The sequence below is a fragment of the Tachyglossus aculeatus genome, chromosome 1, assembly GCF_015852505.1.
Source record: "Tachyglossus aculeatus isolate mTacAcu1 chromosome 1, mTacAcu1.pri, whole genome shotgun sequence".
Lineage (NCBI taxonomy): Eukaryota > Metazoa > Chordata > Mammalia > Monotremata > Tachyglossidae > Tachyglossus > Tachyglossus aculeatus.
In genome coordinates, this window is record NC_052066.1 from 139,824,472 (window position 1) to 139,849,053 (window position 24,582).

Consider the following 24,582-nt stretch of genomic DNA (forward strand, 5'->3'; position numbering starts at 1 on the left):
CCTTCTCCCTTTCCCCTCCCAATAATCCCCTCTTCCCTTCCTGGCCCCACCTTCTCATTCTCCTTTATTGTCTTATCCTCTTTCTCGTCTTCCTTTTCCCTTTCCCCTCAGTGCCACACCCCCATGACAGTTTGCTCCCCAAATTCACTCAAAAAGCTGGCACCCCTGCCTGTATTCTGGCCTCCCCAAAGGGAAAACTGGGGGCATGTGGTGGTTTTCACAGATACCCGTGGGGATTGTGCTTCAATCAATCAATCAATCAGTGGTATTCATTGATCAGAATAGAGAGGCAGCATGGCTCAGCGGAAAGAGCATGGGCTTTGGAGTCAGAAGTCATGGGTTCAAATCCCAGCTCTGCCAACTGTCAGCTATGTGACTTTGGGCAAGTCACTTCATTTCTCTGGGCCTCAGTTACCTCATCTGTAAAATGGGGATTAAGACTGTGAGCCCCCCGTGGGACCACCTGATCACCTTGTCACCTCCCCAGTGCTTAGAACAGTGCTTTGCACATAGTAAGCGCTTAATAAATGCTATCATTATTATTATTATGGGTTCAAACCCCGGCTCCGCCAATGGTCAGCTGTGTGACTTTGGGCAAGTCACTTCACTTCTCTGGGCCTCAGTGACCTCATCTGGAAAATGGGGATGAAGACTGTGAGCCCCCTGTGGGACAACATGATCACCTTGTAACCTCCCCAGCGCTTAGAACAGTGCTTTGCACATAGTAAGCGCTTAATAAATGCTATCATTATTATTATTATGGGTTCAAATGCCGGCTCTGCCAATGGTCAGCTGTGTGACTTTGGGCAAGTCACTTCACTTCTCTGGGCCTCAGTGACCTCATCTGTAAAATGGGGTTGAAGACTGTGAGCCCCCCGTGGGACAACATGATCACCTTGTAACCTCCCCAGCGCTTAGAACAGTGCTTTGCACATAGTAAGTGCTTAATAAATGCTATCATTACTATTATTATGGGTTCAAATCCCGGCTCCGCCAATGGTCAGCTGTGTGACTTTGGGCAAGTCACTTCACTTCTCTGGGCCTCAGTGACCTCATCTGTAAAATGGGGTTGAAGACTGTGAGCCCCCCGTGGGACAACATGATCACCTTGTAACCTCCCCAGCGCTTAGAACAGTGCTTTGCACATAGTAAGCGCTTAATAAATGCTATCATTACTATTATTATGGGTTCAAATCCCAGCTCCGCCAATGGTCAGCTGTGTGACTTTGGGCAAGTCACCTCACTTCTCTGGGCCTCAGTTCCCTCATCTGTAAAATGGGGATGAAGACTGTGAGCCCCCCGTGGGACAACCTGATCACCTTGTAACCTCCCCAGCGCTTAGAACAGTGCTTTGCACAGAGTAAGCGCTTAATAAATGCCATTATTATTATTATTATCATCACTTACTGTGTGCAGAGCACTGTACTAAGCACCAGGATGAGTACAGTTTGATGTGTGCTTGCAGTTGCAGGCCCTGGCGTCTGAACTGAAGTCCGGATTCACCGAAGCCATGCAGGAACTCTCGAGAATTCAGCACGGAGAGTACGCCCTGGAAGAGAAAGTCAAAAGCTGCCGATGCACCATGGAAGAGAAAGTGGCAGAGATGAAGAATTCCTTGAACTATTTCAAGGTGGGCAACTTTCCTGCTGGCGGTTCATTCATTCAGTCGTATTTATTGAGTGCTTACTGTGTGCAGAGCACTGTACTGAGCGACCGGGACACTTTTCCAGTCTGAGCCACAGCCGCTGACCGCTCTGCCCTCCGGAGCCTCAGAAGGGCCGCCCTCCTTTTTATCACGGACCAAAAGAGCAAATTAATCTCTTATCTCTACACTCTACACTGTGTCTCATCTAGACAATAAATACGATTGGTTTATCGTATTTAGCGTATAGTATCGCTCGATAAATCCAATCGGTCGTCGATTGATTGATAATCTCTTATAGGAGGAGCTCAGCAACGCCATGTCAATGATTCAGGCCATCACAAGCAAACAGGAAGAAATGCAGCAGAAAATCGAGCAGCTTCAGCAAGAGAAACGGAGGGAATCTCGGAAAGTCAAAGCCAAGTGAGTGACGTGTGATGGGAAGGGTAACGGCAGGCTCAAACATGAGCCAGAAGGGATTTGGGATGTTGTCTTCCCCGTTGGGGAATCTATGTGGTGGACGGCCTTAGGACTACTTCTTAATCAATCAATCAGTGGTATTTATTGAGCACTTACTGTGTGCAGAGCACTGTACTAAGCTCTCGGGAGAGTACAATATAGCAGATTTGGGAGCTCACGGTCTGAAAGGGGAGATGGACAGTACTATCAATAAATAAATGAGGGTTATGGACATGTGTCGTTGGGCTGAGGGCGGGATGAATAAAGGGAGCAAATCCAGATGCAAGGGGGATGTGGAAGGGACTGGGAGAAGAGGAAATGAGGGCCTATTCGGGGAAGGCATCTTGGAGGAGATGTGCCTTCAGTAAGGTTTTGAAGGTGGGGAGAACGATCATCTGTTCGATATGAAGAGAGAGGTCATTCCAGGCCAGAGACAGGGATGGAGGAGAGATAGATGAGAATGAGATACAGTGAGAAGGTTAAATTAGAGGACCAAAGTGTGCAGGCTGGGTTGTAGTTGGAAATCAGGGAGGTAAGGAAGGAGGGGGAAAGGTGGATGCTTATTAGTTTTTGTCTCCCCCTTTCTGTCTTTACTGGGGGACATTCAAGATATTGTACGCATCTTTTAAAAATTATTATTATTACCATTGCTATTATCATTATTCCAGTATTTGTTGAGGGCTCGCTATGTGCCAAGCATCGTGCTCAGCACTGAGGTAGATGCGGGATAATCAAATCAGACCTAACATGCGGCTCAGTGTCTTAGGGGAAGGGAGAACAGGTATTGAATGTCCCTTTTACCCAGGAGGAAACTGGGGCACGGAGAAACTGAGCTGTTCAGTGACACAGCAGGCCAATGGTGGAGGCCCTGCTGAGAGCTCACCTCCTCCAGGAGGCCTTCCCAGACTGAGCTCCTTCCTTCCTCTCCCCCTCGTCCCCCCTCCATCCCCCCCATCTTACCTCCTTCCCTTCCCCACAGCACCTGTATATATGTATATATGTTTGTACATATTTATTACTCTATTTATTTATTTATTCTACTTGTGCATATCTATTCTATTTATTTTATTTTGTTAGTATGTTTGGTTTTTGTTCTCTGTCTCCCCCTTTTAGACTGTGAGCCCACTGTTGGGTAGGGACTATCTCTATATGTTGCCAATTTGTACTTCCCAAGCGCTTAGTACAGTGCTCTGCACATAGTAAGCGCTCAATAAATACGATTGATGATGATGATGATGATGGAGGCGGGGTTAGTCTTCTAGACTGTGAGCCCGTTGTTGGGCAGGGATTGTCTCTCTTTGTTGCCGAATTGTACTCTCCAAGCGCTTCGTACAGTGCTCAGCACACAGTAAGTGCTCAATAAATATGATTGAAAGAATGAAATGAACGAACCCAGCATTTATTACTCTATTTTATTTGTACACATTTACTATATTTATTTTATTAATGATGTGTATATAGCTATAATTCTATTTATTCTGATAGTATTGACACTTGCCTACTTGTTTTGTTTTGTTGTCTGTCTCCCTCTTCGAGACTGTGAGCCCATGGTTGGGTAGGGACCGCCTCTATATGTTGCCAATTTGTACTTCCCAAGTGCTTGGTACAGTGCTCTGCACACAGTAAGCGCTCAATAAATACGATTGATTGATTGATTGGTACAGTGCTCTGCACACAGTAAGCGCTCAATAAATACGATTGAAAGAAAAGGTCTCCTGACTCCCGGGCGCATGGTTTTTCCACTAGACTAGGCCGTGAGCCCAGGTTATCCCAGGGAAGCAGCACGGACTAATGGGTAGAGCACAGGCCTGGGATCCGAATGACTTGGGTTCACTTCACTTCTCTGTGCCTCAGCCATCTCATCTGTAAAATGGGGATTAAGACTGTTAGCCCCACATGGGTGGCATAGCGGATAGAGCACTGGCCTGGGAATCAGAAGGCTAGTGGCTTCGAATCCCGGCTCCGCCACTTGCCAGCTGAGTGACCTTGGGCAAGTCACTTCACTTCTGTGGGCCTCAGTTACCTCATCTGTAAGATGGGGATGGAGACTGTGAGCCCCATATGGGACAGGGACTGTGTCCAACCCGATTTGCTAGACTTCTAGACTGTAAGCCCACTGTTGGGTAGGGACCGTCTCTATATGTTGCCAACTTGGACTTCCCAAGTGCTTAGTACAGTGCTCTGCACACAGTAAGCACTCAGTAAATACGATTGAATGAATTTGCTTGTATCCACCCCAGCACTTAGTGCAGTTCCTGGCACATAATAACAAATATCACAATTATTATTACTATTATATTGGACATGGACTGTGTCCAATCTGATTAGCTTATAACGTACCCCAGTACTTAGTACAGTGCCTGGCACATAGTAAACACTTAACAAATACCAGAAGTATTATTATTATCCCAGGGAATCCAAGGTAGCGTACATTTACTTCCCGAATTATTCATTTTATTCTCGATCAATCAGTGCTAGACTGTGCTAGACTTCTAGACTGTGAGCCCACTGTTGGGTAGGGACCGTCTCTATATGTTGCCAACTTGGACTTCCCAAGCACTTAGTACAGTGCTCTGCACCCAGTAACCGCTCAGTAAATACGATTGAATGAATTTGCTTGTATCCACCCCAGCGCTTAGTGCAGTTCCTGGCACATAATAACAAATATCACAATTATTATTACTATTATATTGGACATGGACTATGTCCAATCTGATTAGCTTATAACGTACCCCAGTACTTAGTACAGCGCCTGGCACATAGTAAACACTTAACAAATACCAGAAGTATTATTATTATCCCAGGGAATCCAAGGTAGCGTACATTTACTTCCAGAATTATTCATTTTATTCTCGATTCTCGATCAATCAGTGGCATTTATTGAGGGCTTACTATGGGCAGAGCACTGTACTAAGCACTTGGGAGAGTAAAGTCCTCCTGCTTTCATCTCATTTTCATGGTGGCACTGCCCCAGTGTACTCCTCTTTTTTCAGCAGGTGCTGCGAGTTATTTTGAAAAAGAAGCAGTTCAGTTGCTGTCTCCTGCTCAGCGTTTAACAAATATTATTAAAAAAAGTGGTGAAGGAGAACTCTTCAGAAACCGGGCAAATCCGTATTGAATTCTTCTTCACCGTTTTTTAATGGTATTTGTTAAACGGTTAGTATATGCTAGGCACTATACTAAGCGCTGGGGTAGATTCAAGATAATCAGGTAGGACACAGCCCCAGACCCACATAGGTTCACACTCTCAATCTCTGTTTTAGAGATGAGTTAACTGAGGCACAGAGAAGTTAAATGAATTGCCCAAGGACACACAGCAGACAAGTGGTGGAACCAGGATTAGAACCCAAGTCCTTCCGACTCCCAGTCCCATGCTCTATCTACTAGATGATGGGAAGCAGCGTGGCTCAGTGGATAGAGCCCGGGCTTTGGAGTCGGAGGTCATGGGTTCAAATCCCAGCCCCGCCAATTGTCAGCTGTGTGACTTTGGGCAAGGCACTTCACTTCTCTGGGCCTCAGTGACCTCATCTGTAAAATGGGGATTAAGACTGTGAGCCCCCCGTGGGACAACCTGATCACCTTGTAACCTCCCCTGCGTTTAGAACAGTGCTTTGCACATAGTAAGCGCTTAATAAATGCCATTATTATTATTATTATTATTATTACTTTTCAACCTCAGACTAATTGGAGGATGGTCTGAGTTGTTGCAGGCCATTGGGTAGACCCCGTCTCTATATGTTGCCAACTTGTACTTTCATTCATTCATTCAATCGTATTTATTGAACGCTTACTGTGTGCAGAGCACTGCACTAAGCGCTTGGGAAGTACAAGTTGGCAACATATAGAGACGGTCCCTACACAACAGCGGGCTCACAGTCTAGAAGGGGGAGACAGACAACAAAACAAAACATATTAACAAAATAAAATAAATAGAATAGTAAATATGTACAAGTAAATATGTACTTCCCAAGTGCTTAGTAAATGCTCTGCACACAGGAAGCGCTCAATAAATACGATTGAATGAATGAATTGGAACCAGAAGAATGCGGATGGTCAGTCAGTATTTATTGAGCGCTTACCGTTGGCTGAGCACTGTACAACAGCGGGCTCACAGTCTAGAAGGGGGAGACAGACAAGAAAACATATTAACAAAATAAAATAAATAGAATAGTAAATATGTACAAGTAAATATGAACTTCCCAAGTGCTTAGTAAATGCTCTGCACACAGGAAGCGCTCAATAAATACGACTGAATGAATGAATTGGAACCAGAGGAATGCAGATGGTCAGTCACTCAGTATTTATTGAGCGCTTACCGTTGGCTGAGCACTGTACAACAGCGGGCTCACAGGCTAGAAGGGGGAGACAGACAATAAAACATATTAACAAAATAAAATAAATAGAATAGGAAATATGTACAAGTAAATATGTACTTCCCAAGTGCTTAGTAAATGCTCTGCACACAGGAAGCGCTCAATGAATACGATTGAATGAATCAATCAATCAATCGTATTTATTGAGCGCTTACTGTGTGCAGAGCACTGTACTAAGTGCTTGGGAAGTACAAGTTGGCAACAACTTGGTCCCTACCCAACAGTGGGCTCACAGTCTAGAAGGTGGGCTCACAGTCTAGTGGTCAGTCACTCAGTATTCACTGAGCGCTTACCGTTGGCTGAGCACTGTACAGTATAACATTATAACAGACATACTTCCTGCCCACAATGAGCTTACAGTCTAGAGAGGGAGACAGACATTCATATAAATAAATTACAGATATGTATACAAGTGCTCTGGGGCTGGGAGGGGGGATGAATAAAGGGAGCAAGTCAGGGTGACACAGAAGGGAGTGGAAGAAAAGGAAAAGAAGGCTTAATCAGGGAAGGCCTCTTGCAGGAATTGTGCCTTCAATAAGGCTTTGCAGAGGAGGAGGGTAATTGTCTGTTGGATTTCATTCAATCGTATTTATTGAGCACTTACTGTGTGCAGAGCACTGTACTAAGCGCTTGGGAAGTCCAAGTTGGCAACATATAGAGACAGTCCCTACCCAACAGCGGGCTCACAGTCTAGAAGGGGGAGACAGACAATAAAACATATTAACAAAATAAAATAAATAGAATAGGAAATATGTACAAGTAAATATGTACTTCCCAAGTGCTTAGTAAATGCTCTGCACACAGGAAGCGCTCAATAAATACGACTGAATGAATGAATTGGAACCAGAGGAATGCGGATGGTCAGTCACTCAGTATTTATTGAGCGCTTACCGTTGGCTGAGCACTGTACAACAGCAGGCTCACAGGCTAGAAGGGGGAGACAGACAATAAAACATATTAACAAAATAAAATAAATAGAATAGGAAATATGTACAAGTAAATATGTACTTCCCAAGTGCTTAGTAAATGCTCTGCACACAGGAAGCGCTCAATAAATATGATTGAATGAATGAGTTGGAACCAGAGGAATGCGGATGATCAGTCACTCAATATTTATTGAGCGCTTACCGTTGGCTGAGCACTGTACAACAGCGGGCTCACAGTCTAGAAGGGGGAGACAGACAATAAAACATATTAACAAAATAAAATAAATAGAATAGGACTTCCCAAGTGCTTGGTAAATGCTCTGCACACAGGAAGCACTCAATGAATATGATTGAATGAATCAATCAATCAATCGTATTTATTGAGCGCTTACTGTGTGCAGAGCACTGTACTAAGCGCTTGGGAAGTACAAGTTGGCAACATATAGAGACGGTCCCTACGCAACAGTGGGCTCACAGTCTAGAAGGTGGGCTCACAGTCTAGTGGTCAGTCACTCAGTATTCATTGAGCGCTTACCGTTGGCTGAGCACTGTACAGTATAGCATTATAACAGACATACTTCCTGCCCACAGTGAGCTTACGGTCTTGAGGGAGAGACAGACATTAATATAAATAAATCACAGATATGTATATCAGTGCCCACAACGAGCTTACAGTCTAGAGAGGGAGACAGACATTAATATAAATAAATTACAGATATGTATACAAGTGCTCTGGGGCTGGGAGGGGGGATGAATAAAGGGAGCAAGTCAGGGTGACACAGAAGGGAGTGGAAGAAAAGGAAAAGAAGGCTTAGGGAAGGCCTCTTGCAGGAATTGTGCCTTTAATAAGGCTTTGCAGAGCGGGAGGGTAATTGTCTGTTGGATATGAGGAGAGGGAGAGAGGCAGGGCCTGGGAGAGAGGTCGGCGGCAAGATAGACGAGATGGAGGTACAGTGAGAAGGTTAGCAGCCGATGGGTGCAATGTGCAGGCTGGGTGGTAGCAGGAGAATAGCGAGGTGAGGTAAGAGGGGACAAGGTAATTGAGGGCTTTAAAGACAAGGGTGAAGAAAGTGAGCCTATATGGGTCTGTGTGTCCTTGGGCAATTCATTTAACTTCATTAACTTCTCTGTGCCTCAGTTAACTCATCTCTAAAACAGAGATGGAGAGTGTGAGCCTATGTGGGTCTGTGTGTCCTTGGGCAATTCATTTAACTTCATTAACTTCTCTGTGCCTCAGTTAACTCATCTCTAAAACAGAGATGGAGAGTGTGAGCCTATGTGGGTCTGGGACTGTGTCCTGACTGATTATCTTGTATCTACCGCAGCGCTTAGTATAGTGCCTGGCATAGACGTATGTTTGGTTTTGTTCTCTGTCTCCCCCTTTTAGACTGTGAGCCCACTGTTGGGTAGGGACTGTCTCTATATGTGGCCAACTTGTACTTCCCAAGCGCTTAGTACAGTGCTCTGCACACAGTAAGCGCTCAATAAATACGATTGATGATGATATACTAACCGTTTAACAAACACCGTTAAAAAACGGTGAAGAAGACGGATTTGCCCGGTTCCTGGACAGTTCCTCCTTCACCACTTCTTTTTTATAGTATTTGTTTAACACTGAGCGGGAAACAGCAACTGGACTGCTTCGTTTTCAAAATCTTAACTCACGGCATCTGCTGAAAATAGAGTACAGTGGGGCACTGCCACCATGAAAGTTAGATGAGAGCAGAAGGACTTTACTCTCCAAGTGCTCAGGACAGTGCTCTGCCCATAGTAAGCACTCAATAAATGCCATTGATTGACCAAGAATAAAATGAATAATTCTGGAAGTAAATGTACGCTATCTTGGATTCCCTGGGATAATGCTTGATGCTTTGATGAAGCAGCGTGGCTGAGTGGGAAGAGCGTGGGCTTTGAAGTCAGAGGTCATGGGTTCGAATCTTGGCTCTCCCAGTTGTCAGCGGTGTGACTTTGGGCAAGTCACTTAACTTCTCTGGGCCTCAGTGACCTCATCTGGAAAATGGGGATTAAGACTGTGAGCCCCCCGTGGGATAACCTGATCACTTTGTAACCTCCCCAGCGCTTAGAACAGTGCTTTGCACATAGTAAGCGCTTAATAAATCATCATCATCATCATCAATCGTATTTATTGAGTGCTTACTGTGTGCAGAGCACTGTACTAAGAGCTTGGGAAGTCCAAGTTGGCAACAATAAATGCCATTATTATTATTATTATTCTCAGCAGGCCATTTCTCCCAGAGTCAATTCACCGCAAATTTGGGAATGGCGTCAGCAATGTCCTTGAACAGACAGGATGCGGATAACGTAACCATTACTTTGCTTGGGGAAAGCCAGCTCTTTTCCCTCTTCTCGGATGAATTCAGAAGTCACAGCCCAGAGGGGTCTCTTCCGTAGCGGTGGTTATGGGTGGTGGTGGTGGTGATTCAGGCTTCATGGAAAGGCCGGGGATCGGGAAGCAGACTGGCAGCCTCGGCTCTGTTTTTCCTTCCCTAGGAAAACCCAGAAGGAAGAGCACGCGGCCCAAGCCGGGCCGGCGCAGGTCCCAGGCAGCCCCTTTCGATCGATCAATATCCCCGAACCCGTGCTGGCTGGCGAGGACTTCACCAACGTCGGCCCCGGCCAGGCCTATGAGAAAGGTACGGTTTCCGACTCCAGTTGAAAAAACCGGCCGGATTGGGAGGGTAATGAGAAAAGCATTTGATTGCCAGGCCCTCGAGGGCAGGGACTGCATCTTCCGCTTTTCATTAGCTGGTCTTGAGCTCTCAGTACAGCCGTGGGTGCTCAATAAATGCTGCTGATGGTTTGGATGTGGTCAGTCGGGAACCTTATTTTTATGGGAAGCTGCATGGCCTAGCGGACGATAATAATAATAATAATAATAATGGTATTTATTAAGCGCTTACTATGTGCAAAGCACTGTTCTAAGCTCTGGGGTGGTACAAGGTAATCAGGTTGTCCCACGGGGGGCTCACAGGCTTCATCCTCATTTTACAGATGAGGGAACTGAGGCTCGGAGAAGTAAAGTGATTTGCCCAAAGTCACACAGCTGACAATTGGCAGAGCCGGGATTTGAACCCATGACCTCTGACTCCAAAGCCCGGACTCTTTCCACTGAGCCACATGGCCTGGGAGTCACAAGGTCATGAGTTCTAATCCATCCTAGCTCTAACACTTGTCTGTGCTGTGGGGCCTTGGGCAAATCAATTCACTTCTCTGTGCCTCGGTTACTTCATCTGTAGAATGGGAATTGAGACTGTGAGCCCCCCGTGGGACAGGGACTGTGTCCTATTCATTCATTCATTCACTCATTCATTCATTCAATCGTATTTATTGAGCGCTTACTGTGTGCAGAGCACTGTACCAAGCGCTTGGGAAGTACAAGTTGGCAACATGTAGAGACGGTCCCTACCCAACAGCGGGTTCACAGTCTAGAAGGGGGAGACAGACAACAAAACAAAACATATTAACAAAATAAAATAAATAGAATAAATATGTGCAATCAATCAATCGTATTTATTGAGCGCTTACTGTGTGCAGAGCACTGTACTAAGCGCTTGGGAAGTACAAGTTGTCAACATATAGAGACAGTCCCTACCCAACAGCGGGCTCACAGTCTAGAAGGGGGAGACAGAGAACAAAACCAAACATATTAACAAAATAAAATAAATAGAATAGATATGTACAAGTAAAATAAATAAATAAATAGCGTAATCAATCAATCAATCAATCAATCGTATTTATTGAGCGCTGACTGTGTGCAGAGCACTGTACTAAAATCCATACAATCATTTGTACATATATACAGGTGCTGTGGGGAGGGGAAGGAGATAAGATGGGGGGGATGGAGGGGGAGAAGAAGGAGGGGGATCAGTGTGGGAAGGCCTCCTGGAGGGGGTGAGCTCTCAGTAGGGCCTTGAAGGGAGGAAGAGAGCTAGCTTGGCGGATGTGGGGAGGGAGGGAGTTAATAATAATAATAATGATGGCATTTATTAAGCGCTTACTATGTGCAAAGCACTGTTCTAAGCGCTGGGGGGGGGGGGTTACAAGGTGATCATGTTGTCCCACGGGGGACTCACAGTTTTAATCTCCATTTTCCAGATGAGGGAATTGAGGCCCAGAGAAGTGAAGTGACTTGCCCAAAGTCACACAGCTGACAATTGCCAGAGCTGGGATTTGAACTCATGACCTCTGACTCCAAAGCCCGGGCTCTTTCCACTGAGCCACACTGCTTCTCTTGGAAAGCAGCATAGCCTAGTGGATAGAGCATGGACTTGGGATTAGGAAGGACCTGTCTGTTGTGTGGCTTGAGGACAAGTCACTTGACTTCTCTGGGCCTCAGTTCCCTCATCAGTAAAATGGGAATTAAGACTGAGAGCCCTACGTGGGACAGGGACTGTGTCCAGCCTGATTAGCTTAGTACAGTGCCTGGCAACATAGTAAGTGAACCATAGTTACAGAAGCAGCGTGGCTCAGTGGAAAGAGCCCGGGCTTTGGAGTCAGAGGTCGTGGGTTCAAATCCCGGCTCCGCCAGTTGTCAGCTGTGTGACTTTGGGCAAGTCACTTCACTTCTCTGGGCCTCAGTTCCCTCATCTGGAAAATGGGGATGAAGACTGTGAGCCCCCCATGGGACAGCCTGATCACCTTGTAACCTCCCCAGCGCTTAGAACAGTGCTTTGCACATAGTGAGCACTTAATAAATGCCATTAAAAAAAAGTGCTTAAGCTACCATTTCAAACAAACAAAAAGCACCCCCCCCCCCCCACAAACCCAAAAAGCACCATTTCTAGGAAGAGGGAGGCCTCTGACCTGGGATTCCAAGACCTGTGTGTTTCCCTCTTCCCAGCTATATGATGATATGAAAGCTAACTTTTCCCTCCCACCACTAAAATTTAAGAAACAAAGGCTTGCCTCTGATCCTGCCTTTTTTTTTCATAGTATTTGTTAAAAAGCACTTACTGTGTGCCAGGTACTGTTTTGTTTATTTATTAAGCACTTACTATGTGCAAAGCACTGTTCTAAGCGTTGGTCTAAGCACTGGGGTAGATACAAGCTAAGCAGGTTGGACAGTCCCACATGGGGCTCACAGTATTAATCCCCATTTTACAGATGAGGGACCTGAGGCCCAGAAAAGTAAACCAACTTGCCCAAAGTCACACAGCAGACAACTGGCAGAGCTGGAATTAGAACCCAGGTCCTTCTGACTCACGGAGCTGTTCTCTATCCATTAGGCCACGCTGCTTCTCTAGTGAAGCCCTGTCTTCATTTGAAAGACATCGCTATGTATCTCAAATTGACAGATGGATTATTTCTGTACAGTCATTTAGCGCTTAGTACAGTGCTCTGCACACAGTAGGCGCTCAATAAATACGATTGAATGAATAGAGTTAGAAACCCTTGCCTCTGCTATTCTAGGTCTGGGTGAAGGCACCTGTTTTGTTTTGTTGTCTGTCTCCCCCTCCTAGACTGTGAGCCCGTTGTCGGGCAGGGACCGTCTCTATATGTTGCCGACTTGGACTTCCCAAGTGCTTAGTACAGTGCTCTGCACACAGTAAGTGCTCAATAAATACGATTGAATGAATGAATGAATGAGCACTGGAGAGAAACCCATAAAGCAGTGTGGCCTAGTGGAAAGATCATGGCCCTGGGCGTCAGAGGACCTGCGTACTAATCCCAACTCTGTCACTTGTCTCTCCGTCACTCTGTGACCTTCTTCCCTCTGACTTAGTTTTCTCACCTGTAAAATGGCGATTGATTATCTGTTCTCCCTCCCACTCATACCATGACCTCATGTGGGATAGGGATGATGATGATGATGATGGCATTTATTAAGCGCTTACTATGTGCAAAGCACTGTTCTAAGCACTGGAGAGGTTACAAGGTGATCAGGTTGTCCCACGGGGGGCTCACAGTCTTCATCCCCATTTTACAGATGAGGTAACTGAGGCCCAGAGAAGTTAAGTGACTTGCCCAAAGTCACACAGCTGACAACTGGTGGAGCTGGGATTTAAACCCATGACCTCTGACTCCAAAGACCGTGCTCTTTTCCACTGAGCCATGCTGTTTCTCTGATGGTAAGGGATGGTATCCAGAGAAGCAGCGTGGCTCAGTGGACCGTCTCTATATGTTGCCAACTTGTACTTCCCAAGCGCTTAGTACAGTGGTCTGCACACAGTAAGTGCTCAATAAATACGATTGGATGAATGAATGAGTGGAAAGAGCCCGGGCTTTGGAGTCAGAGGTCATGGGTTCAAATCCCAGCTCCGCCAATTGTCAGCTGTGTGACTTTGGGCAAGGCACTTAACTTCTCTGTGCCTCAGTTCCCTCATCTGTAAAATGGAGATGAAGACTGTGAGCCCCATGTGGGACAACCTGATCACCTAGTATCCCCCCAGCACTTAGAACAGTGCTTTGCACATAGTAAGCACTTAACAAATATCATCATTATTATTATTATTATTATGACCTCATGTGGGATAGGGATGGTATCCAGAGAAGCAGCGTGGCTCAGTGGACCATCTCTCTATGTTGCCAACTTGTACTTCCCAAGCACTTAGTACAGTGCTCTGCACACAGTAAGTGCTCAATAAATACAATTGCATGAATGAATGAATGGAAAGAGCCCAGGCTTTGGAGTCAGAGGTCATGGGTTCAAATCCCAGCTCCGCCAATTGTCAGCTGTGTGACTTTGGGTAAGTCACTTCACTTCTCTGTACCTCAGTTCCCTCATCTGTAAAATGGGGATGAAGACTGTGAGCCCCACGTGGGACAACCTGATCACCTTGTATCCCCCCAGCGCTGAGAACAGTGCTTTGAACATAGTAAGCGCTTAACAAATACCATCATTATTATTAGTATTATGACCTCATGTGGGATAGGGATGGTATCCAGAGAAGCAGCGTGGCTCAGTGGAAAGAGCCCGGGCTTTGGAGTCAGAGGTCATGGGTTCAAATCCCGGCTCCGCCAATTGTTATCTGGGTGACTTTGGGCAAGTCACTTCACTTCTCTGGGCCTCAGTTCCCTCATCTGTAAAATGAGGATTAGGACTGTGAGCCCCCCGCGGGACAACCTGATCACCTTGTAACCTCCCCAGCGCTTAGAACAGTGCTTTGCACATAATAATAATAATGATGGTATTTGTTAAGCACTGTTCTAAGCGCTGGGAGTAAGTGCTTAATAAATGCCATCATTATCATTATTATTATATTATTATACCTGTCCCACCGTCGACCCCCGGCCCACGTCATCCCCCGGGCCTGGAATGCCCTCCCTCTGCCCATCCGCCAAGCTCACTCTCTTCCTCCCTTCAAGGCCCTACTGAGAGCTCACCTCCTCCAGGAGGCCTTCCCAGACTGAGCCCCCTCCTTCCTCTCCCCCTCGCCCCCCTCTCCATCCCCCTCGTCTTACCTCCTTCCCTTCCCCACAGCACCTGTATATATGTATATATGTTTGTACATGTTTATTACTCTATTTATTTATTTCACTTGTACATATCTATTCTATTTATTTTATTTTGTTAATATGTTCTGTTTTGTTCTCTGTCTCCCCCTTCTAGACTGTGAGCCCACTGTTGGGTAGGGACCGTCTCTAGATGTTGCCAACTTGTACTTCCCAAGCGCTTAGCACAGTGCTCTGCACACAGTAAGCGCTCAATAAATATGATTGATTGATTGATTGATATTATTGTGCTTGGCATCTAAAGCACTTAACAGAGACCATAAGTAAGAAAAAAATAACCTTTTACTTGCCAACACTGCAGCAAACAGAACCCTTGAGGTTTGAAGGAAAAAAGTCCCAGGGCCCATCCAGGAACTGTGTCACTGGCTGGCTAGCAGGCTGGGTAGGGACCGTCTCTATATGTTACCAACTTGTCCTTCCCAAGCGCTTAGTACAGTGCTGTGCGCACAGTAAGTGCTCAATAAATACGATTGAATGAATGAATATGTCTGTACAGATTTATTACTCTATTTTACTTGTACATATTTACTCTTCTATTTTATTTCATTAATATGTTTTGTTTTGTTGTCTGTCTCCCCCTTCTAGACTGTGAGCCCACTGTTGGGTAGGGACCGTCTCTATATGTTGCCAACTTGGACTTCCCAAGTGCTTAGTACAGTGCTCTGCACACAGTAAGCGCTCAATAAATACGATTGAATGAATGAATGAATGAATGAAAACAACTGAGTAACTCAGTCGTGCAAATGAAATCAAACCCATCAATCCATTAGTGGCATTTATTGTGTGCAGAGCACTGTACAGAGCACCTGGGAGAGTATAATACACTTGCTAGACGTGACTCCTGCCCTCTCCCCGCATTTCCAGGCCTTATTGAAGACACACTTCCTCCAAGAGGCCTTCCCTGATTAAGCTCACCTTTCCTCTTCTCCCACTCACTTCTGCGTTGCCCCGACGTGCTCCCTTTATTCAGCTCCAGAACACTCATGTACATATCTGTAATGTACTTATTTATATTAATGTCTGTCTCTCCCTCGAGACTGTAAGCCCAATGTCTGTCATGTTGTTGTATATTATACTCTTCTAAGTGCTTAGTACAGTGCTCTGCACACAGTAAGCGCTCAATAAACACGACTGACTGAAGGAGCTTCCAGTCTAACAGGAGCAGGTTTTGGATAACGGGACAAATGGCATCCTAAAAGGAAATCTGTCACCCCTTGAAACAGAAGCGTGTTACCCTCTCTATTGTCATTGTCTATTGGTCATGGGTTCAAGTCCCGGCTCCACCACTTGTCAGCTGTGTGACTTTGGGCAAGTCACTTAATTTCTCTGTGCCTCAGTTACCTCATCTGTAAAAGGGGGATTAAGACTGTGAGCCCCCCGTGGGACAACCTGATCACCTTGTAACCTTCTCAGCGCTTAGAACAGTGCTTTGCACATAGTAAGCGCTTAATAAATGCCATCATTATTATTGTCACTTCCATGAGGGCATTTGTGCCAATGGAAGCCAATGCAGCCTGGAGGTTTGGGGATAATAATAATAATGGCACTTATTAAGCGCTAACTATATTCAAAGCACTGTTCTAAGCATTGGGGAGGTTACAAGGTGATCAGGTTGTCCCACGTGGGGCTCACAGTCTTAATCCCCCTTTTACTGATGAGGTAACTGAGGCACAGAGAAATTAAGTGACTTGCCCAAAGTCACACAGCTGACAAGTGGCAGAGCCGGAATTTGAACCCGTGACCTCTGACTCTAAAGCCCGGGCTCTTGCCACTGAGCCACGCTGCTTCCCATCCCCATTATCTGGATCTGGGGGGATTTGGACTAAAGGATGTCGTTTGGGTGTGGGCTGCTACTTCGATCCTTGCTGGATGCACTCATTCATTCATTCATTCATTCATTCACTCATTCAATTGTATTTATTGAGCGCTTACTGTGTGCAGAGCACTGTACTAAGCGCCTGGGAAGTACAAGTTGGCAACATACGTAAGTACAGTCAGCGCTCTGTAAATACCACTGACAGGCTGATCGAAGTGACTGTTTTCCCTGTCCAGGGAGGCCAGGGCTACTGAGAGGAATATGCATCATCAAGACACTTTTCACTGGGGACAATTAAAAGGGACCTGGGTTCTAATCCCAGCTCCACCCCTTATCAATCAATCAATCATATTTATTGAGCGCTTACTGTGTGCAGAGCACTGTACTAAGCGCTTGGAAAGTACAAGTTGGCAACATATAGAGACAGTCCCTACCCAATAGTGGGCTCACAGTCTGCTGTGTGACCTTGGACAAGTCACGTCACTTCTCTGTGCCTCAGTTCCTTCATCTGGAAAATGGGGATTGAGACTGTGAGCCCCATGTGGGACAGGGAATGTGTCCAAACTGATGGCCTAACCTCAACTCTTGGAAGCCAGAGCAGTCCCCGAAACTCACTACATTTTCCCTTCTGGTTCATTCATTCATTCATTCATTCAATCGTATTTATCATCATCAATCGTATTTATTGAGCGCTTACTGTGTGCAGAGCACTGTACTAAGCGCTTGAATTTATTGAGCGCTTACCGTGGGCAGAGCACCGTACTAAGCTCTTGGGAAGTCCAAGTTGGCAACATATAGAGACGGTCCCCACCCAACAGTGGGCTCACAGTCTAGAAGGGAAAGGTTCAAAGTCGTAGTATTTATTAATCAATCAATCAATCAATCAATCAATCGTATTTATTGAGCACTTACTGTGTGCAGAGCGCTGTACTAAGCGCTCGGGAAGTCTAGAAGGGAAAGGTTCAAAGTCGTAGTATTTATTAATCAATCAATCAATCGTATTTATTGAGCGCTTACTGTATGCAGAGCACTGTACTAAGCTTTTGGGAAGTCTAGAAGGGAAAGGTTCAAAGTTGTAGTATTTATTAATCAATCAATCGTATTTATTGAGCGCTTACTGTGTGCAGAGCACTGTACTAAGCTTTTGGGAAGTCTAGAAGGGAAAGGTTCAAAGTCGTAGTATTTATTAATCAATCAATCAATCAATCGTATTTATTAAGCGCCTACTTTGCGCAAAGCACTGGGGGAAAATACAGAGGGGGGAATTAGACACGATCCCCGTCCCTTGTGGGGCTCTGCTGGGGCTATTATCACCTGCCATTGGCCCCCCTCCCACAAACAGCAGCGTGGCTCAGTGGAAAGAGCCCGGGCTTTGGAGTCAGAGGTCATGGGTTCAAATCCCAGCTCCGCCAATTGTTATCTGGGTGACTTTGGGCAAGTCACTTCACTTCTCTGTGCCTCAGTTACCTCGTCTGTAAAATGGGGATGAAGACTGTGAGCCCCCCATGGGACAACCTGATCACCTTGTAATCTCCCCAGCGCTTAGAACAGTGCTTTGCACGTAGTAAGCGCTTAATAAATGCCATCATCATTATTATTATTATTATTATTATTAAAATCGGTGCTTGGCAACGGGTCTTCTCTCTCTGCAGCTCCAGAATCCAGGGCGACCCAGGCTGGAGACGGGAACGTGAAATCCATGATGGGGCCCGGTAAGCACTCAACTACAGGAGTCAAGATTAATAACGGAATAAAGGCAGATTCGAGCGGGCCGGGCAGGGGTATTAATAAGCACAAAAAAGTCAGAAATCCCGATGAGTTTTTAGGACGTTGAATGCCGGAGATGGCAGGATGTTTGGGGGCTTTGAAAATAGGGAGGCCCGCTGTGTTGGTTCGGGCGAGGGAATGGCACTTTAATATTTGCCGTCTGCCTACCCTGTTTGAGCATCAGCTGCTTGTGATTAATTTAATTAATTATGGCATGTATTAGTGTGGTCTAAGCGCTGGGGAGGTTACAAGGTGACGAGGTTGTCCCACGGGGGGCTCGCAGTCTTCATTCCCATTTTCCAGACGAGGGAGCTGAGGCCCAGGGAAGTGAAGTGACTTGCCCCAAGTCACCCAGCTGACAATTGGCAGAACGGGGATTGGAACCCATGACCTCTGACTCCAAAGCCCGGGCTCTTTCCACTGAGCCAGGATGCTTCTCCCATTGTGATGACGGTAATAATAATAATAATAATAATAATGATAATAATAATAATAATAATAATAATAATGGCATTTATTAAGCGCTTACTATGTGCAAAGCACTGTTTTGTTAAGCGCTCACTGTGTGCCAAGCACTGTAGTAAGCGCTGGGGTAGATAGAGGATAATCAGGTCCCATGTGGGGGGAGGGAGAACAGGTATTGGATCCCCATTTTACAGGACAGTCAGTATAGGGCATCACACCCACCGGGGGCTCAGTAAAGACAATCTCCGAAGAGTAATAATAATAATAATAATAATAATAATGGTATTAGGTGCTTACTATGTGCAAATCACTGTTCTAAGCGCTGGGGGAGGATACGAGGTGATCAGGTTGTCCCACGGGGGGCTCACAGTCTTCATCCCCATTTTCCAGATGGGGTAACTGAGGCACAGAGAAGTTAAGTGGCTTGCCCAAGCTGACAAGTGATGGAGTAGGGATTCGAACCCATGACCTCCAACTCCCAAGCCTGTGCTCTTTCCACTGAGCCACGCTGCTTCTCTGGGTTCTAGTCCCGGCTCGGTCACCTGTCTTCTCTGTGACCTTGGGCAAATCACTTCACTTCTCTAGACCTCAGTTACCTCATCTGGAAAATGGGTATTACGACTGTGAGCCTCATGTGGGACAGAGATCACGTCCAACCAGACCTGCAGCAGCGCTTATAAGTATAAGGCGTGGGAATCAGAAGGACCTGTGTTCTAATCCCGGCCCTGCCACTTGTCCGCTGTGTGATCTTGGGCAAATCACTTAACTTCTCTGGGCCTCAGTTCCCTCATCTGTAAAATGGGGATTAAGACTGTGAGCCCTAGGTAGGACAGGGGCTATGTCCAACCTGATTGCCTTGTATCTACCCTAGCGCTTACTACAGTGCCTGGCACGTAGTAAGTACTTAACAAATGCTACTACTACTACTAATAATAATGGCATTTATTAAGCGCTTACTATGTGCAAAGCACTGTTCTAAGCACTGGGGAGGTTACAAGGTGATCAGGTTGTCCCATGTGGGGCTCACAGTCTTAATCCCCATTTTACAGATGAGGTAACTGAGGCACAGAGAAGTGAAGTGACTTGCCCAAAGTCACACAGCTGACAATTGGAGGAGTCAAGATTTGAACCCATGACCTCTGACTCCAAAGCCCGGGCTCTTTCCACTGAGCCACACTGCTGCTACTACTACTACTATTATTATTATTATTATTATTACTACTACTACTACTACTGTTGTGGCAGTGCCTGGCACATAGTAAGCACTTAGTAAATGCTATTACTATTATTATTATAGTGCCTGGCACATAGTAAGCGGAGCCCGGGCTTGGGAGTCAGAAGATGTGGGTTCTAATTCCGGCTCCGCCATTTGTCTGCTGTGTGACCTTGGGCAAGTCACTTCACGTCTCTGTGCCTCAGTTCCCTCATCTGTAAAATGGGGATTAAGACTGTGAGCCCCACGTGGGACAACCTGAATGTCTTATATCTACCCCAGTGCATAGAACAGTGCTTGGCACATAGTAAGCGCTTAACAAATACCATCATCATTATTATTATTATTCCCTGCGCCTCAGTTACCTCATCTGTAAAACGGGGAGTAAAGACTGTGAGCCCCACGTGGGACACCCTGATCACCTTGTCTCTCCCCCAGCGCTTAGAACAGTGCTTGGCACATAGTAAGCGCTTAACAAATACCATCATCATTATTATTATCATTCCCTGCGCCTCAGTTACCTCATCTGTAAAACGGGGAGTAAAGACTGTGAGCCTCACGTGGGACACCTTGATCACCTTGTCTCTCCCCCAGCGCTTAGAACAGCGCTTGGCACATAGTAAGCGCTTAACAAATACCATCATTATTATTAACAGATACCATTAACAAAAAATTACTAATGCAGCTGCTGCTACTGGCCACGCTGGGCCCAGTCAGCCACACTGGGGTTGCCTGATCCCTCTCGGGATTCATTCATTCATTCATTCAATCGTATTTATTGAGCGCTTACTGCGTGCAGAGCGCTGTACTAAGCGCTTGGGAAGGACAAGTTGGCAACATATGGAGACGGTCCCTACCCAACAGTGGGCTCACAGTCTAGAATGGCACCTGGAGAGTTTCCAGTCCTCTACCGGTCTCGGCTACGGGAGGGAGAGTCGAGCGGAGGCCTACCCATTCCGTTCCTAGCTTGGCCAGTGGCTAGCGAGTGGAAGGCGATCGGCGACAAGTCAAAACTCACCCGTGCCGGGCAGCAGCGGCGGAGGCGGGAGTCGAGGGCGGAGGCTCGAGTTTGCTGTATTTTTACCCAGAAAATTATATGGATCCACTACCAGAAGGATTACAGGTGGAGGTGGGGCGTACTGGGAGAGATGTGCCCGTGGCGTCGCTGTGGGTCGGAGACGACTCGACGGCGTAAGACACGACCAGATCAGGGTTGGAGGGAGGCCCAGAGTAAGGATTTCTTTTCCCGTGGAGTCCCCATGGGAACTCTAGACCGTAAGCTCCTTGAGGGCGGGGAACGTGTCCGTTCTGCTGTTCCGTTGTCCTCTCCCAAGCCCAGTAGAGCGCTCCGCCCGCGGCGAGCGCTCAATAAATACGGCCGACTGACCGGCCATCATCTCTCGGGATGGCCAACTGTAGCCGGTCAGTGAGAGGGGCCGGGGCGGAGCTGTTGGGTCTCGGAAACGGGCGAGGGCTCAACCCGGTGTCCGCTGGCTTCCAGGCGGGAGCGTGGCGACCCCCGAAATGGAAGAAGGCCTCAAGTCCTGCTTGGCTGTCGATGTGCAGCCCAAGGGTCACCTGGCAGCCGGCGTGTGGAGGCAGCCCAAGGAGAGTAAAGACTGGAGCGAGGAGTACGTCTCCAAGGACCACCCGGACAAGCTGAAGGACGTTGGCCAGAGCAGGCACAGCAGCTTGGAAAACGTCTTATGTGAAACTTCGTTGTCGGGTGAGCTTCAGCAGGGACGCCGGTTGGGTCCATTCAAACAGGGTCGTGCGGCGTTTTGGCTGGGACCAAATCTAGGAGAATAAGGGAAAATAGGCTGAATTGTAGGAGGAAGGAGGTGTAACCTCGTTATAGGCTGGGACTGTGTCTGCTGATTTCCCCCTCCCCATCCCCTCAATCAATCAATCAATCGTATTTATTGAGCCAATAGGGTCGTGCGGCGTTTTGGCTGGGACCAAATCTAGGAGAATAAGGGAAAATAGGCTGAATTGTAGGAGGAAGGAGGTGTAATCTCCTTATAGGCTGGGACTGTGTCTGCTGATTTCCCCCTCCCCATCCCCCCAATCAATCAATCAATCGTATTTATTGAGCCAATAGGGTCGTGCGGCGTTTTGGCTGGGACCAAATCTAGGAGAATAAGGGAAAATAGGCTGAATTGTAGGAGGAAGGAGGTGTAACCTCGTTATAGGCTGGGACCGTGTCTGCTGATTTCCCCCTCCCCATCCCCTCAATCAATCAATCAATCGTATTTATTGAGCCAATAGGGTCGTGCGGCATTTTGGCTGGGACCAAATCTAAGACAATAAGGGAAAATAGGCTGAACTGTAGGAGGAAGGAGGTGTAATCTCGTTATAGGCTGGGACTGTGTCTGCTGATTTCCCCCTCCCCATCCCCTCAATCAATCAATCAATCAATCAATCGTATTTATTGAGCCAATAGGGTCGTGCGGCGTTTTGGCTGGGACCAAATCTAGGAGAATAAGGGAAAATAGGCTGAATTGTAGGAGGAAGGAGGTGTAACCTCGTTATAGGCTGGGACTGTGTCTGCTGATTTCCCCCTCCCCATCCCCTCAATCAATCAATCAATCATCAATCAATCGTATTTATTGAGCCAATAGGGTCATGTGGCGTTTTGGCTGGGACCAAATCTAGGAGAATAAGGGAAAATAGGCTGAATTGTAGGAGGAAGGAGGTGTAACCTCGTTATAGGCTGGGACCGTGTCTGCTGATTTCCCCCTCCCCATCCCCTCAATCAATCAATCAATCAATCGTATTTATTGAGTGCTTACTGTGTGCTGAGCACTGTACTAAGCGCTTGGAAAGTACAAGTTGGCAACATATAGAGACAGTCAATCAATCAATCAATCAATCGTATTTATTGAGTGCTTACTGTGTGCTGAGCACTGTACTAAGCACTTGGGAAGTACAAGTTGGCAACATATAGAGATAGTCCCTACCCAACAGTGGGCTCACCTCCTGCCTTACCTCCTTCCCCTCCCCACAGCACCTGTATATATGTATATATGTTTGTATGTATTTATTACTCTATTTATTTTACTTGTACATATTTATTCTATTTATTTTATTTTGTTAATATGTTTTGTTTTGTTGTCTGTCTCCCCCTTCTAGACTGTGAGCCCACTGTTGGGTAGGGACTGTCTCTATATGTTGCCAACTTGTACTTCCCAAGCGCTTAGTCCAGTGCTCTGCACACAGTAAGCGCTCAATGAATACGATTGAATGAATGAATGAATGAATGAGCCCACTGTTGGGTAGGGACCGTCTCTATGTGTTGCCAACTTACATTCATTCATTCATTTTATCGTATTTATTGAGCGCTTTCTGTGTGCAGAGTGTACTAAGCGCTTGGGAAGTACAAGTTGGCAATACAGAGAGACGGCCCCTACCCAACAGTGGGCTCACAGTGCTCTGCACACAGTAAGCGCTCAATAAATACAACTGAATGAGTGAATACATATTTATTACTCTATTTATTTATTTATTTTACTTGTACATATTTGTCCTGTTTATTTTAATTTGGTAATATGTTGTGTTTTGTTCTCTGTCTCCCCCTTCTAGACTGTGAGCCCGCTGTTGGGTAGGGACCGTCTCTAGATGTTGCCAACTTGCATTCATTCAATCGTATTTATTGAGCGCTTACTGTGTGCAGAGCACTGAACTAAGCACTTGGGAAGTACAAGTTGGCAACACAGAGAGACGGCCCCTACCCAACAGCGGGCTCACAGTGCTCTGCGCACAGTAAGCGCTCAATAAATACGATTGAATGAATGAATGAATATGTATTTATTACTCTATTTATTTTACTTGTACATATTTATCGTATTTATTTTATTTTGTTAATATGTTGTGTTTTGCTGTCTGTCTTCCCCTTCTAGACTGTGAGCCCGCGGTTGGGTAGGGACCGTCTCTATATGTTGCCAACTTGCATTCATTCATTCATCCAATCATATTTACTGAGTGCTTACTGTGTGCAGAGCACTGTACTAAGCGCTTGGGAAGTACAAGTTGGCAACATATAAAGACAGCCCCTACCCAACAGCGGGCTCACAGTGCTGTTGAGCACACAGTAAGCACTCAATAAATATGAATGAATGAATGAATTCTGCTCTATTGTTCCCTCCCGAGTGCTTAGCACATAGTAAGCAGTCCCTCAGGATGGCAACTGGAGAGTTTCCAGTCCTCTACCAGTCTCGGCTATGGGAGGGAGAGTCAAGAAGAGGCCTATCCATTCCATCCCTAGCTTGGGCAGTGGCTAGCGAGCGGAAGGCCATTTATTTATTTATTTATTTATTTATTTATTTATTTATTTATTTATTTATTTATTTATTTATTTATTTTACTTGTACGTATCTATTCTATTTATTTTATTTTGTTAGTATGTTTGGTTTTGTTCTCTGTCTCCCCCTTTTAGACTGTGAGCCCAC

General features: G+C 46.1%; 1 protein-coding gene across 6 annotated transcripts in view; it reads left to right on the forward strand.

Annotated features, from left to right (window-relative positions):
• The window catches only part of ARHGEF33 (Rho guanine nucleotide exchange factor 33), a 145,197-nt gene that overhangs the window by 50,997 nt on the left and 69,618 nt on the right, over window positions 1-24,582 (forward strand). For all 6 annotated transcript variants that reach the window (XM_038746097.1, XM_038746091.1, XM_038746092.1 and 3 more), the window contains 5 exons: window positions 1,466-1,630; window positions 1,944-2,065; window positions 9,912-10,054; window positions 18,342-18,401; window positions 21,636-21,860. In XM_038746097.1, the coding sequence (XP_038602025.1) occupies window positions 1,466-1,630; window positions 1,944-2,065; window positions 9,912-10,054; window positions 18,342-18,401; window positions 21,636-21,860 (715 nt within the window). The remainder of the gene's footprint in view (window positions 1-1,465; window positions 1,631-1,943; window positions 2,066-9,911; window positions 10,055-18,341; window positions 18,402-21,635; window positions 21,861-24,582) is intronic.